The 14,941-nt window shown below is 45.6% G+C and overlaps 1 protein-coding gene across 1 annotated transcript in view; it reads left to right on the top strand.

Moving 5' to 3' along the window:
• Positions 1 to 14,941, top strand: part of ttyh3a (tweety family member 3a) — a 62,908-nt gene that overhangs the window by 28,993 nt on the left and 18,974 nt on the right. Inside the window, exons 3-7 of the mRNA XM_036552013.1 lie at positions 5,132 to 5,243; positions 6,166 to 6,386; positions 8,175 to 8,270; positions 11,179 to 11,251; positions 13,070 to 13,145. Coding sequence (XP_036407906.1) covers positions 5,132 to 5,243; positions 6,166 to 6,386; positions 8,175 to 8,270; positions 11,179 to 11,251; positions 13,070 to 13,145 — 578 coding nt within the window. The remainder of the gene's footprint in view (positions 1 to 5,131; positions 5,244 to 6,165; positions 6,387 to 8,174; positions 8,271 to 11,178; positions 11,252 to 13,069; positions 13,146 to 14,941) is intronic.

The raw sequence follows: 14,941 nt of genomic DNA, 5'->3' as shown, positions 1-14,941 counted from the left end.
ACCAAGGGTACAACAGTAGTGCTCCAGTGGGGAATCGAACCGGCAACCTCTCCGCTGTGAGGCTGGCTCCTTACCACTGTGCTACACTGCCACCCATTTAAAAATGCAGCGTAAAGCAATGTAATTTCATGCAATGTAACAACAAATCACGGCTGTATGTGTAATTTATTTTCATTATTATTACTCGCCATCTGCTTTCGGCCAGAAATTGAGTCCTCTCTCAGGGGGTGTCACAGCATCCCTGGTCTTAATACACATCTATGGAAAGTGGAAGTGATTAATGCAGACCCTGGTAACTGGATCTAGGACAGCTCAGTACTCTGCAGGCTTATCCTTGCTGCTGACTGTGAACGTAGCAGCCAGCGAGCTTGTATCCCTCCTGTCACTCTTCCTCTGACCTTGGACTGCTGATCTGGACAGAGCCGCAGCGTTTTTGCATTTAAACAGATCAATCATTTTTGACGGCATACTAACTTTCCGGGAAATAAAACTGCACCAGAACATGCCGGCTGTTTCTGTCCTGCTTAACCTTCCTCAGTTCTCCAGTAACGCGGAACCCACGTCGGCAACATGCCGGATGACAAACGAGTCTGGCAACGCGACCAAACGAACACACACGCGGATCAGGCCGTATGCTTAACCTCAGGCGGCGCTTCCTGTCCCGGACGGGAGGCGGGGTGTTGTTTTGACAGATCGCCGGCGTGCATCCGCCGCACCTCCTCACCCCTTGATCACACGGAGGGGGGGGGGAGAGAGCCTGACATCCTCCCGAGGAAATGGGAGGTCCTGTGTGCCAGCGAGGGGAAAGAGGAGAGAGGTGAACTCCAAAGAGGCGTGACGCAGGACTGCGTCAGTCAAGCAGAAAACGTAGCCTTTGACTCAAGCTGTCGCTGCGTGGAGGTGGGGTGTGGAGGAAACGAGAGTTGGCTTCTGAGTCTGTCAGGAGAAAAGACAGACAAACGGCTGGTTCGAATTTATAATTACATTTACTTAATAGGTGTTCTCTTCCAGAGTGATTTGCATAGCATGCAGATGATTGAGACAGCTGAGATATTTGAGTGCTTTGGATTAAGTACCTTACCTGAGAGTGCAACAATAGATTCAACAAACACCTGGGACTCAAACAAGCATCCTTTGGGCTACACTACACACTGATAACTTGTAATGCGTATCATGAGAGTTATTGGTTCTGAGGGAGAAGTGATTGATACCTCTCATTTTAGAAAGAAATTTGAGGCCTGTCAGGTTACCACTGTTGCATGGCAGCAAAGTATTGTCAACAGTAAATTTCATGTTGTTAATGGACAATGTGTGTTATTTTTATTGTGTTACCATTTGTCATGTTGTCAATGTGACAAAACCAGTTTCTTCTTTGTGAATTTCTCCTTTCTGCTAGTTTTCAAAGAAAACAAGCTGTAATTCCACTGCTGGAAGATGTTGGAGAAATGCTAAAAAAAAAGTAGGGACACATCTTAGCGAACATTCGTATTTGTTGTTTTGTGCATTTTGCAATTGAGACCACCTAAAAGAGTGCCGTGGAGCAGGATATACTCAGTGTCACCTCTGCCACCACAAATTCAAGGTTTGAGCGCGGGAAGACTTGAAGTGTTTGACCCAGATCATCAAAAGGCGCCACGCCCCGCTCGACTCCCGGGATTAGGGAAACGAGGAGCGGAGCGCCCGCCTGCTGGCCTTCGCACTCTGTCTAGACCACAGAAGGTCAGCTTAGCACGCCCGCGCCGGCTTTGGCTAATGCGGGGGAGCATCGATGGTGCAAAACAAGGCTGCAGCGGGCGGCTCCTGCGGATGATCAGTCCCCAGCATGGAGAGGAAGTGCTCAGGAGTAAACGGCAGCGGGTGTCTGTCCCCTTTCACGTTCCTACCCCCTCACTCCTATCAGTCCCACTTTCCCCTGCCACTGTGAGACCGATCCATTTAGCAGACTCTCTTATCCAGAGCGACTTGCATAGGTTACAATTTCACGTGTTATCCATTTATACAGCTGGATATTAACTGAGGCAATTCTGGGTTGAGTAACTTGCCCAAGGGTACAGCAGCAGTGCCCCAGCGAGGAATCGGAACTGGCAACCTTGCGGCTACAAGGCCTGCTCCTTACCACTGTGCTACACTGCCGACCCCACTGTCTACACCAGAGACCATTCCCCCCCTGAACAGCTCAGCAAACCGTGATGGAGTACTTCAATTTGCTACATTACGAGCTGAGTTTTGCTGCTGCTGTTAAAATGAAATACCTTGCGTCGTTTGATTTTTTTGCGTTAAAATGAGCAATTGCCTGGCACGCTTATTGCTTTTCTGAACAGCAGCAGTGTTATGTGCCTGTTTGTTCTGAGTTCTTTTTTGTACAGCCTCAACTTTGGTCTAGACAAAGGTTGCCATGGAGATGAAGTCAAACTTAATGGAGAATAGAAGATGTATATTATTAGACAGTGAGGCTGTGTGAAGAGTTGAGCAGCAGTTGTGCCAAAAATGCCAAGGCAATTGAGAATTCACTCAGATGTGCTGCATGTATTCACTTGAATCCAGTTCCGGTTGTATTGTAGTCTGTTTTATAGCCCCTCTGTTCTAATCCAGGTTGGGGTGTATTACAGTTCCCTTTATTGCACCTCCGTTGTGACAACAATGTTTCAGTGGAGGCGGGGGGGGGGGGTAAAGCAGAGTTGCTGGCTCTGTCTACGGTTGCATCAGCCATTTACCGAAATTCCTCCTGCAGGGAGACATCTCACCTAGTTGTTTTCTCTGCAGATATTGCAGGCCTCCGAGTTAACACCCAGAGTCTGGCTCACATGCTCAGGCGTCAGGCTGAGAAAACATGTAAGACAGAAACAGAAAGTAGATTAAGCAGGACTGATGGAAACTCCTCTGTAGCTTCCTGATTGGCGCTCATGTGATCATAGCTTAAGGGAGATAGCCCTTAAAACCTGTCTGTTGAAAGGCAGCAAATGTCGTTCTGTGAGATAACCCAGGATGAAGGATAACCCAGAGTATATGGGCTTTTATGAACTTAATCTTTTCAGGGCCACTTACTAGTTGTGTACTTGGTAGGTCCAACTGACCAATTGACTCCAATTCCAGTTGACTTTCTATGCAAAATTCTTGTGCATTCTTGTGCATATCATACTGAAATTAGATAAGCCTATAGATTGTTAAGTTAGACTGCTGCCACTTTCCAAAAACAGGCCTTGGTGCCTTATCACCTCGACTCTGAGGGAACGCACAGAGATTGGATTACGCAAAGCGCCGGATTACGGAAATCCTTTTCTCGCAGTAAGAAAACAATGAAAGCTCACTCGCTCTGAAAGGATGGGGTAGAAAAATGCATTATTCATTCTGAAGCCATGGCTGTCAGAGTTCAACGGGATAGAAACAACTGTCTTTGATGCGTGCGATTGCCTGGGGAATTAGTAATCGCGGCTCAGTCCGACTGTCTGCGGAGAGCGGACCTGTTCCAAATCGCAGCTCAGACGGGACAGTGACTAAACCGAGTCCTGTCGCCCTCAGCACCGTCAAGCACCCCCTATTCAACAAGCCACGGCTTTCCGAAGCGTCACAGATACGGAATAAGATGTGGAAGGACATTCATTTCATACGTTCTGTGAGTCCCGCTGTCTAAGTGTATGCGGCAGTCACTGTGCAGTCAGAGTCAAAAATGGGGAAATTAGCTGTTCTGCACATTGGCTGGGACAATAGGTGCTCCCTTGAGCGGAGAGTTCCTGATAATTTGGGCCCCGAGTTGTAGAAGTCAGTTGTCTGTGCTTGGGTGAATAGCCCATTGTTGGGCCTGGCCCAGTCTGCTGGGCCCCCAGAATTCAGAGAGGCAGTGATTGCTGGCTGTCGAGTCGTCCTCACTCACGGATGTGCCACAGCGACACCTGCTGGCAAGGCAGTAGAATCGACCTGGATGCTACGGGTCAGGGGTTATTGCCCTGTTCCTTTTCTGAAAGTTTTACGTTGAATGCATGGAGTAGAGCTTTGGTTTCTGCACTCAAACAGACATGCCTGTGCGCGTGACTAGCCGCGCCGCTACTCGCTGCTGGCATGTCGTCAGGATAGTGTGCCATCTGTGCAAACACACAGACTGTGAGAGAGAGAGAGCACTCCGTCAGACAGATGCATTTGTGAAATGGGACACCGCGTTGGGAATTCCCGCCCGCGCGACCTGATTTCATTACTGTCTGGAGGAGAGGGTTTATGCAGTCGATTTTTGAGCGTGTGGAAATGTATGCTTAGCAAGCCATTTGGTGGGACGTCTTCAGATGGAGTGTCCATAGCGAGTTGTTATGGTTTCATCACTGAGCAGGGGTAGCATTGACCTCACAGGACTCACAGTTAACCCATGAGTCATCACTAAATGCAACAGGCTAGAAAAAACATTGATTGTATCTGGGCAGGAGAGAATTTACTGTACTATAGAGTAAAGGTAAATTTGCTGTAGCCAAGACTAGTGTTGAAACATCACAGTATTTGGGTGCTGGTGCAAGCCATGCCATGCTTGTTCAAGGGAGTTTTGAGTGCATTGTATCAGCCTTCTGGCTCACTGCTCATTATGCAGTGAAATATATTGTGTGTTATACAATGTACATTTCTGTAAGATGAAGGCTGCTCTGCTTTCGTGTCATTTGTGTGGTGCACAGCTCTTGCCATGTGTGTCTCTTAATGAAACAGTGGTAGTGGTTAATGCGGCAAGATTTCTGCAGTAATGTGAAGATTAGCTAGGATCAGCAATTCACTGACGGCTGCAAATGGCTCCTTTACGCAGGAATCCTGTGATGTGGTTTTCTTCTGGGGCCGAGCATGTCTCAGGCCTCCACAGTCTGTCGGCTGAGCGTGTCTCGGCTTGTTTAGATCTATTTCCCATAATCCCACTGGCGGCTGGTCTTCCATCTCGGGGCTTTCGTTATTGTCGAGATCGGTGTTGGGGGGTCAGAACATTGCTGACCCCCTCCTGTGGTTTCCCAACGGAGCTCAATAACAGCATAACCTGCCTGGGTGAGCTTTCTGAAATGCGGGATTCACGAGGCTCGCTGAGGAGAAACACTCACTGCGTCCATTCCAGACTCCGCCTCATTCCTCTCTCCCTCCCTCCCTCTCTCCCTCTTTGTTTCTTCCTCAGTGCTGGCATTGCTGTCGGTTTCTATGGGAACGGTGAGACCTGTGATGGAGTCAACCGGCTCACATACTCTCTCCGTCACGCCAACCGCACAGTGGCAGGAGTGCAGAAACTGGTAAGCCCCCCAGTGTAACCTCTGAAGCTGTTTTCCAAGCTTGGTTTCACCACTGTTAGTCATTTAGAATAAGCGTGCCCAACTAAAGAAAACTCCCTTCCCTCTCGCCACCACCACCACTATCAAGACAAACAAACACACAAACACACACACACACACACACACACACACACACACACACACACACACACACACACACACACACACACATATTAAAAGCTCAGTTTTGAAATGTATTCAATGTATTCAATGGTCCTGGTGTTCACAGTGCAGAGGATGTGAGAGGCTGCTTTAAGCTCGACTTACAGGACCATACGCCCTTTTTAATTAAGGATTCAGTGACACACACGTGTGCTTCATCTTCTGTACTTCGAGCTCTGTGTTTGTATGGGGGTAGTGCTGTAGAGTAGTTTAACCTGGATGTGGCAAGTTTGATTCCCAGGTGGTGCACTGCTGTTGCACCCTTAAGCATCAGAATTTCTTCAGCACATGTCCAGTGGATACCGTTTTAAATCTAAGGCATGAGAATCACATAAACGTGCTGAGCAGGTAAATGCTTTGTGTCTCCACGTGTGGGCTTTCTGACTCACAGTTTGCATTCACTCCCGTCTGAATCAGAGCTCCGCCTTGTCTCTTCTGCGTGCGTGTGTGTGTGTGTGTGTGTGTGTGTGTGTGTGTGTGTGTGTGTGTGTGTGTGTGTGTGTGTGTGCGTGCGTGTGTGCGTGCGTGTGTGTGTGCGTGCATGTGTGCGTGCGTGTGCGTGTGTGCGTGCGCGTGCGCATGTGTGTGTGCGCATGTGTGTGTGCGCATGTGTGTGTGCGTGCGTGTGTGCGTGCGTGTGTGCGTGCGTGTGTGCGCGTGTGCGCATGCGCGTGTGTGCATGTGTGTGTGCGTGCGTGCGTGTGCGTGCGGGTGGCTGTAGGTGTCGGACAGTAACACCTCGCTGAACCAGACGGTGGACGAGGGCCTGCGCCAGCTGGAGGGCCAGTACTCCAGGCACACGGACTACGTGTCCATCGTGCAGAAGCTGCAGGGTCAGCTGGACGAGCTGGTGCGGCAGATGGGGGACATTCCTTTCTGGGACAACCGCGACATCTCCCTGGAGGAGCTCGCCGTGAAGATCGAGCTCTACGACTGGTACAGGTGAGCTTAAGATGGCGCAGGCGGACAGTCGACAGACAGAGATCAGCCAATCGGAGCTCATCGACCGTCGTCTGCCGTTGTCTTAAACAGGGCATTCAGGGCTGTTCTAATTGTGACCGTTATTTGTTTGCCTTTGGCAAATGTTCACTGGACAATGAATTGAACTGGAAATTGAAAAGGTCCTATCATAAAATATGTTTTACTCAAGGGATAGAGCTAAACCTTGAAGTTTCAGCTTTCTAAAAGTTTGTGACCATGAGGCTGATGGTAAGCTGCCACGTGCCTGTTTTTTTTATTTATTTATTATTTATTTATTTTTTTTTACCATTGCTGTGTTGAAAGGATTTTACAACCGCTGCAATCTGAAGGTTGAGTGTTTGAGTTATTTTCGCCCGTTCATTTGCATTCTGGCAGTCGTCAAGAATGATCCTGGGTTTTATCCTGTCATGTTATGCTTTCTAAGAAACATTCTGCCTTTGAGATATTTTTTTCATAAATACCCCCAACACACACAAACACACACACACACACACACACACACATGCAGGCGTGTTTCTGGGAAGGCTTTGTCAGATAGCTGCGCTTGTCAAGGAAATGGTTATTTTTATGTTGCTTTTTCTAAAATATGCTTTTCAATCTTAGAGAAAAGCTTATGTTTCTTCTTAGTCTCGTTAAACTTCAGAGGAGAACCATGGCAGTATATCCCATATTAAGTTTAAGCATATTGATGAAGAATTGCCCTATGCAACTCCAGAAAGCTCTCATGTTTTACTCATTTTAACCACATTTTAAACATTGTTAACAGTTCTGATTCATGGTGATTTTATTTGCTGCTGGGCTCTGATGAAGGTCACACAAAAGCCACAGTCTTTTAATCTGAGGTTTAAGTGCTGGAAATGGAGTATTGTATCATCTGTTTTCTTTTTATTAACACAATGGCTCTGAATGATGATCTGACTGTCTAAAGCAAAAGCCTCACATTTATACCGATATGAGACCCATTACACTTTCTTTGAGCTCTTATATGTGGCGGTTTATTCAAAATTCAGAATATTAGGAAATCAATTTAGTTAATGTCAAAATATATAACACACATTCCCACTTTCGTACATGCTGTTTATGCTTTTGAGAAGCGTCACATATATTCTTGTATATATCCACGAAAGTACATACAGGTCATTCTACTCCAAGTCAGTGTGGTTGAAGGAAGAACTTGGGACTTCATCACAATCATAGCCATTATTACTTTTTTGAAACTTCCCCTTTGAATTATGGCCAGGCATTGGACTCTCTGTTTTAAGCTTGAGCCATTCCATTTCCTTATATTGAGGCAGCTGCAGGAAGTACTGTTCTGTTAGGGTCATGCAGGCCTTGACAAAGGGAGAGAGAGGAGATGTCCTAACCTAAGAGGATGGAAGATATCGGGGCAATTAAATTAGACTGACTCGAAAAGTCGGCCCGTTCCGCTGTCTTCCCCTCCGAGCTGTCAAACGCGTCACATTCACAAAGCTAAGGGAAGGAGGAATTCTCTGCTTCGGTGATGCCGACCTGCTCATCTCTTCGGGCAGCTGGCAAAGTCCCCAGGGTCCACTGCTGAAGCAACCGCTGTTGCGGCTAGCCTCTCGCAGCAGACCGTGGATGTTTTAATCAATATCAATTTGCCACAGCATTAAATCAACACTCATTACGCTTTGAGGAACAAGCACTTTGAGGATGTGGTATAGTGTGGGGGGGGGGGGGGGGGGGGCATGTGCAGTGAGGCAAACGCTGTGTTGTTTTTCTCATCAGGTGGCTGGGATACTTGGGCCTGCTGCTGTTCGATGTCCTCATCTGCCTGCTGGTGCTCTTTGGGCTCATTCGTAACTCAAAAGGAACTCTCATCGGGTAAGTCGGGTCATGTGACTGTGTGCAAGGTGGGAGGACTCTTTAATTCTCCTCTCAGTCCAAACCCAAACCATCTTACGAGGGTTTTAGTGATTGGTAGAAGATTGAACTTTTAATAGGTAAATACTATAATAACTGCATTTGCTTCCTCACAGTATAAATGCCTATAGCCTCTACAATTGATTTTTAAGAAACAAATTTACTTGGTTTGAATGCCGTTTTAAGACAGTCTCAGCTGTAATGGTGGTATGTGTGTTATCATCCAGTTTCTTGCCCTGGCTATTTTGCACTATTTTGCTAATTGCCTGGTATGTCTGACAAGAGGGCTCTCAGTTCAAAACAAAATGTTGCTTGTCTTCATCACTGTTGCCAGTTAAAGAGATCTCCAGGTGTCCTTTCTGTAAATAGGGCTGCTTTGTAGCATTTGGTTAGTCACCGACTCTGAATGCGACAGGCAACATACTTCATTTGCATTGGCGCTAGCTTCCCGTTTTAAAATCTGTCAAGTGGGTAGCCTCGAGTAGGATTTCGGAGGCGGGCTGACGGGAGTTCAGCGCCGCGGCGCCGGCGCTCCTCTCCCACGCTCCGAGGTGTGGGCAAACGGCGGACGAGCGCCCGCGGGGGCTTTCGTGATGGGTCACACGCGGGTCGTTCGAGGAGGGACGCAGCTGCCCGGGCTTTCTGACTCACAGTTTGCATTCACTCCCGTCTGAATCAGAGCCCCGCCTTGTCCCCTCTGCGAGGCGCACATTCGATGCGCGGGCGTAGGTGGTAACGGCGAGGGTTTCTGTCACGAATTACCCGGCGCGCACGGCTACGAGCAGAAGTTTGGGATCCCCGACACTCTGCGTCGTGACCGTGAGCGCGAATTAGCAATGAGAGGCAGCCTGTTGCTGTTGCATCATTGCTTTTAATCTGCCTGTGTACAGTCAGCAGGAAGTGATTTAGCTCCATAGGAGAATATTTGCTGAAGCAGAGGAGAGATCATTTTGTGTCATATATCTTTGAGTAGAGGCCTAAATTCAGACAGCTGTTCAACCACAATGCACTTTGTCCTGAACTCTGAATACCAAATTTAAGAAAACGTTATGCTTCATTGTGGGTTTTTTTCTCTTAATTTCTTTCTTAACTTATCTTGAGAGGGACACGAAAACTTAAATTTTCCACATAAAGTTAAGGACAAAGCACTTTGTGTTTATATTGCATCTGTACCTTCGTGTCTTGTTCAGGTGATTCAGCCTGTCCTTCATCGAGAGTCCCTACGCAGAATTTCTCTGCTCTCCTATCACACATTAGACTCAGTGTACTTCAGCACCATGTCAAGCCAATTATGCAAGAAAACATACTTCATGTAGTGCTAATTTATCACACCTTTGTTCAGCAGATTTTGTAAAAACTGTAATCTGTGAAAAGTCAGTCTGGGGTTTGAAAGTCCAGCTTTGCTGAAAAACACGTAATCTAATGTACATGATGGTTAAATAAGTTTGGGGGACTGATCAACAGTGGTTGGCATATTCATCCACCCTCCTCAATCCTGCAGCTTCCATGAAGGTTCAGTCTGTGTTTGGGGTTATGTGGGGTCAGTCATTTACATATGAGGCAGGTACAGAACAGTCAGCCACAGGGGGCCTTGTATAACACAATAATGTACTTATATTGCAATATCGTCCCCAGTGGATTGGATGCAAATTGTCATTTAGCCTTGCCTACAGCCAGATGGGGGTATGGAGCCATTGCATGTTTGTGACATCATTATCCTAATTCTGATTATAATTCGCCTCGGCAGAGAGAGTGGGTGGCAGTTTTAGGTTTAGATATTTTTATTTTTACTTTTTTTTTTTTATTTGTGTATTTGTTTATTTTTGAGTTGATAATTGTCACAGATTTCAAGCTGTGCGGAATGCAGTACATTTGCATTCTAAAAATTAAATCTGAGTAATTGGCTCAAGGTGAAGACTGGAGAGCTTTGAAATGAACATACAGTATCATTCCAGTGATTTCAGGACTAGGGAGAGCTCCTTTGTTCTCAAAGCAAGGAGCGGTGCGGATAGACCCTGCCTGCCATCATCTGTCCTTCATATTCATCTGTCTGTGTAACTAGGCCCAATTCACAAAGCTCCTGTCTATGAGAATATGCACTGTTTTTGCATCAGTGCTGTATCAGAATGTCCGTTTTAGGCCCTGGAGATCCTCAGTGTTGAGGGCTCTGACACATGGAATAATGGGGGATTCTTGTCCCCAATCAATGGCTCCAAGTAACTAATCAGTTCCTAGCTGGAACAAAGACCAGAAACGTAGGGAATACCAGAGGGCACTAGGGGTGAATGTGACATTGTTCGTCCCCAGGTCTTTGCCAAATTAAACTCAGTGCAGTTGTTGTGCAATACTGCATAATGTGGTTGTATCTAAATTTGAACAGAAGACTTGACTTGATAATTTAAGGTTTTTACATTGAAACTCTCACTTTAGACTGTAGTTTGAGGTGAGGGGGAAAGTAGAGTTCTTCCTGTTTCGTTCTGCCGAAAGATGTGTTGTCTCTTTGCTGAGGCATTGGCTTGATCCCATTCACATGTGCAATCAGGGTCGTCTTTTCCCATCAGAGAGAAGGTTACAAAAGCTTACTGCTCTTTTCAAAGGGTATCGGATGGTTTTGGGATGACTGCATAATCTGGGGCTCAATCAGCAGCTGTAATGAAAGCGTTTTGTTTTGCCAGGCCCCCTGTAGATTAAGCAGAGATTCTAGTCACCCCTCAGCAGGTTACATGTTCCCAGAATGCAGTTAGCGCTACTGTAATAAGGGATAGTACTTCTTTCACCTCTCGTCTCTAACCTCTCTGTCCCTTTCTGTTGGCCTCTTTGTTAACCCCAACTTTTTTTTTGTTTTATTTTTCTCTCTCTGTCCCTGCAGTGTCTGTTTGCTGGGTGTGTTCGCTCTCGTCATCAGCTGGGGATCCCTGGGACTAGAGCTGGCTGTTTCCGCGGTAAGTGTCTCCATGGGAACATGTCTTTGAGCTAAGGCCGGGCTGGTTCCTCCAAAGTACAATTCAGCTTGCACATAATGTTCTGTTTTTCACAGATTTGTGCAATTTTGTGTTTGTGCTTGGAACATTGGCAGAAACCGTCCTTATGGTCATTTAATATTGTCATAACGGTTATAAGGGCTATACAGAACTTGTTAATATCAGTGGAAACAGCAATGAAAATGTTGATCGTAAGAAACGAGATCATACAAACTGGAACGCAACCAGACATGGTTCATCACAGCTGCAGTGTTCGTTATGCAAGCGCCCACATTTTGAAGGGCCTGGACATGTAAGGCGCTGCGTTAATCCTTAGAAACACATGATGCAAGCTGGGAGCAGTGAAAACAACAGTGAGGGGATGCTGTCACATTGGCAAGCACTGGGATATCAGATGGGAGAGTGTCCTCTGGGACCTCTCTGTGCACTAGCTCCACTTTAAAAGAGGTTGGTTGAAAAGAGGCCTCCCGACCATCAAGCACACACAGTAACAAAGAGTCCAATAATACAATATTACTATCCCTGGTATTCTCAGGACTAATATGCATGATACTTCTTACTGAGGGCTGTTCTGAAAAATCAGTGTTTGGCCTTCATCACTGTCGTTTATGTATGTCTGAGTGGAACTGGGACTTAAGACTTGGAGTTTCTTCAAAAGTCAATAAAATATGAAGAAATGAAAGAAATAAAGAAAGAAAGAAAAAAATCTGACCCACAAAGTAATGACACCAGGTCTTTGGCCACTATCAGGCTGGTGTATTTGACCAAACCCAAACCCAAACGATACCCTCGTTTCCCTTTCTCCGTGGAGGTACATCGTCAACACCCATGGAAGGTGCTGGCACTGTTAGTTGGTTTCAGGGAAACTGCAAGGCTGTGTGCGTAAAATGCTTCTCGGCCCAGTTTGCAGTATCTACCTTTCCCATCTCCTATGCTGTCTTTGTAGTCAATGTAAATCCAACACCTACTCTCTTTTGAAGTTGATAATTCATTCCCTACGTTTGAATTGCAAATTCTTGCCCTTTCACCAACTCCATTCTATTGACTGCTTTGCATAAATCCTTGCAAGCTGTCTGGCCTGGGGGTAGGAGGACCTGCATTAGCTACAGTGCTGTTTTATAGTTCTCGTGCTCTCAAAATCAGGAGTTTACATGTTCGTTATTAGTAAGATTGAATCATTTTCTTTATTGATTTCTTGGGTTTACAAAGGTTAGGCATAAGAAAAAATTGGGTTCGTATTTAGGCCAGGCCAAAAGGCATTATTTATCTGGCTAAAAATGCAAATAAACCACACCTCTCAGGTTAAATTTCTCTGGCATAAATCCTACCCTTTGAATGCTGTGGCAGTGTGGTTGTTTTCTTTTTTTCCTCCTTGTCAGCTCTTGTATTTTGACCTACATGCAATAAACTATGTACTTTACAAGCCGTTAATCAAAATCTGTATTATGAATATTAATAGTGAAACTAATGATTAATCGGGACATCCCCCAGGAACAGTCTTCCTCTGAAAGTGGTTATTACTAGTTTTATTAGTTTAAACAATGTTTTATGAGTTCTTATGCCTTTCATTTGAAATTAGTGGGACAGAAGGGTCATATTCTTTCACCTCATGCTAAAAAGCCAAAGAAATAAGTACACATTAAATGTGCTGGGTCTCTGAAGAGATCAAATTGTCTCCTCGCTGTTGGCATTTGTTGTTCTGCAGCACATCATTTTACATGGATGCTGAGTCATTTGGGAGTTTAACCAATGTAGTATTCTCTGTGTGTGACATCCTAGAGTTCCAGTGACTTCTGTGTTGCCCCGGACATGTACATCACCAGAGTGACCGACGAGAACGCCGTGGTAAAGAAAGGTGAGATGGCTGTTCACCGCCAGTGCCAGTGCCAACTGGTCTGTTTTCAGCCCAGCGCTCTGTCCACAGGAATCACATCTTTCTCCTGCGTGCAAAGCATTAGAAGTTTGACGGTCGCTGAGGTGAAATATGCCATATGTAGAGGAAGAATGTAGTGCTTCCTTACGTTTAGCTAACTGACCTGACAACCGCAATATGCCCGCCTCATTGTGCTTTCAAAAGAAATGTCTGTTAGGGGATTCTGAGGGTCATCTGTCAGCATTGTTTGGTCCCTCTGTTTTAGCCAGTTATCAGTCAGGGGTGGCGCATGGCGGGTTGCAGTTCCTGTTGTCATTCTGACTCTCGAGTGAAACATATGCAACCCTGCTTTGGAGGAAGTGGTATTCAAAGACCAGCGCTTTCATATCCTGTCGGCCGAAGAGAAGCACATCAGCTGACTTTTTTTGTTTACTTTCTACTTCATAAACTGGATGGTATAATGCAGTGATTCAATACCCCTGTTGAAATTCAAATAAGGCTTACTGTCCTTATGTCAGTGTCTTCATACAGCTGTACAACCACATTTTTGTGATGAAGTCTCAGGGACTTTATTGTCAAAGGTTATTTTCAGAGTCTGTAAATATTCCTTTCATAACGCTCAGCAAATGAATTTCGGTCTCCATGGTGCTGTGAAAATAATTGAAAAGAAGAGTGACAGTTAGGACTTCCATACCCGCACCTTCTCTCTAATGCGCAGTCGGTCCTCTGTCCCACCCAGAGGAGAGATTTAAACCTGCCACTTGTCTCCTCCCGGTGCGTTAAAATGATTTGTCATTATTGTGCACAGCCGGCCTTGTTTTGAGCACATATTGTGAGGATAAATTACCCACTGCAGTCCACGGTCAGGCAGGAGCAGGGCAATGTTGTGTGTCGTAACTGACACCCCGGCCTCCCCATCGGCTCTAATTGGACGATCTGCCTCCGTTATGAGCTGTGAAATTGGAAGAGGCCAAACCTAACGGGCACCAAACTCATTATGGAAATGAAGCTGACGGACAGGTAGTCAGGGTGGAGCGAACAGGAGCAGTCTTGTGGCTAGGCAGGATGTGCCAGTGGGCTAATTCTGTGCCTATCACACTCAGAGCAAGTGATCTGACCAAGTGATTTGAACATGGCCTAACATGTCATGACCTTAACTGTAGTTAACTTATGTACTATAATTATATGTCAACCACTTGTAGTACTGCCCCTACCCACCAGCAGAGGTTTGTCCAGAAATCAACCAAAGCTTTTTTTTTTTTTTTACATAGCATCATTTGAATTCTGTTGATATATGGTGTTACACAACACAAAGAATTGTAAATTGTGAAGGTATGATACATTTTTTAAAAGGTACTGTCAGAGTCTACAATCAAAAGGAAAATTGCAAAACACTATGAATTGTACAAAATGCAATTATAGTAAGATGATGGCTCGGCAGAATAATTTCATCATAATTTGATTGTCTGTGTGTGTAATCCTGTTCTCTCAGAGGAAAAAAATAGGCCACCATTTCATGGCTAGACAGGAGCTATTATTAGCCACGAAGGTGCAAGGCAAAAACTGCTACAAAATCCACATGGTTTGTCAAAAACTAAACAATGTTTCTCAGGCAAGTAGAAGCTTATGCTTACATCCTATCCCAGACATATAGGATGGGCACCAAGTGGCCATCACAGTCATATGGCATGGGCACCAGGTGGCGCTGTAACAGTCGATTGATTTTCAGAAGTACATTAAAAATTACTGGTATGCCATAGACTTAAACTAATATACTG

The sequence above is a fragment of the Megalops cyprinoides genome, chromosome 19 (genome assembly GCF_013368585.1).
Source record: "Megalops cyprinoides isolate fMegCyp1 chromosome 19, fMegCyp1.pri, whole genome shotgun sequence".
Lineage (NCBI taxonomy): Eukaryota > Metazoa > Chordata > Actinopteri > Elopiformes > Megalopidae > Megalops > Megalops cyprinoides.
The sequence above is the reverse complement of the archived record's forward strand: the minus strand, read 5'-3'. Positions and strand labels throughout refer to the sequence as shown.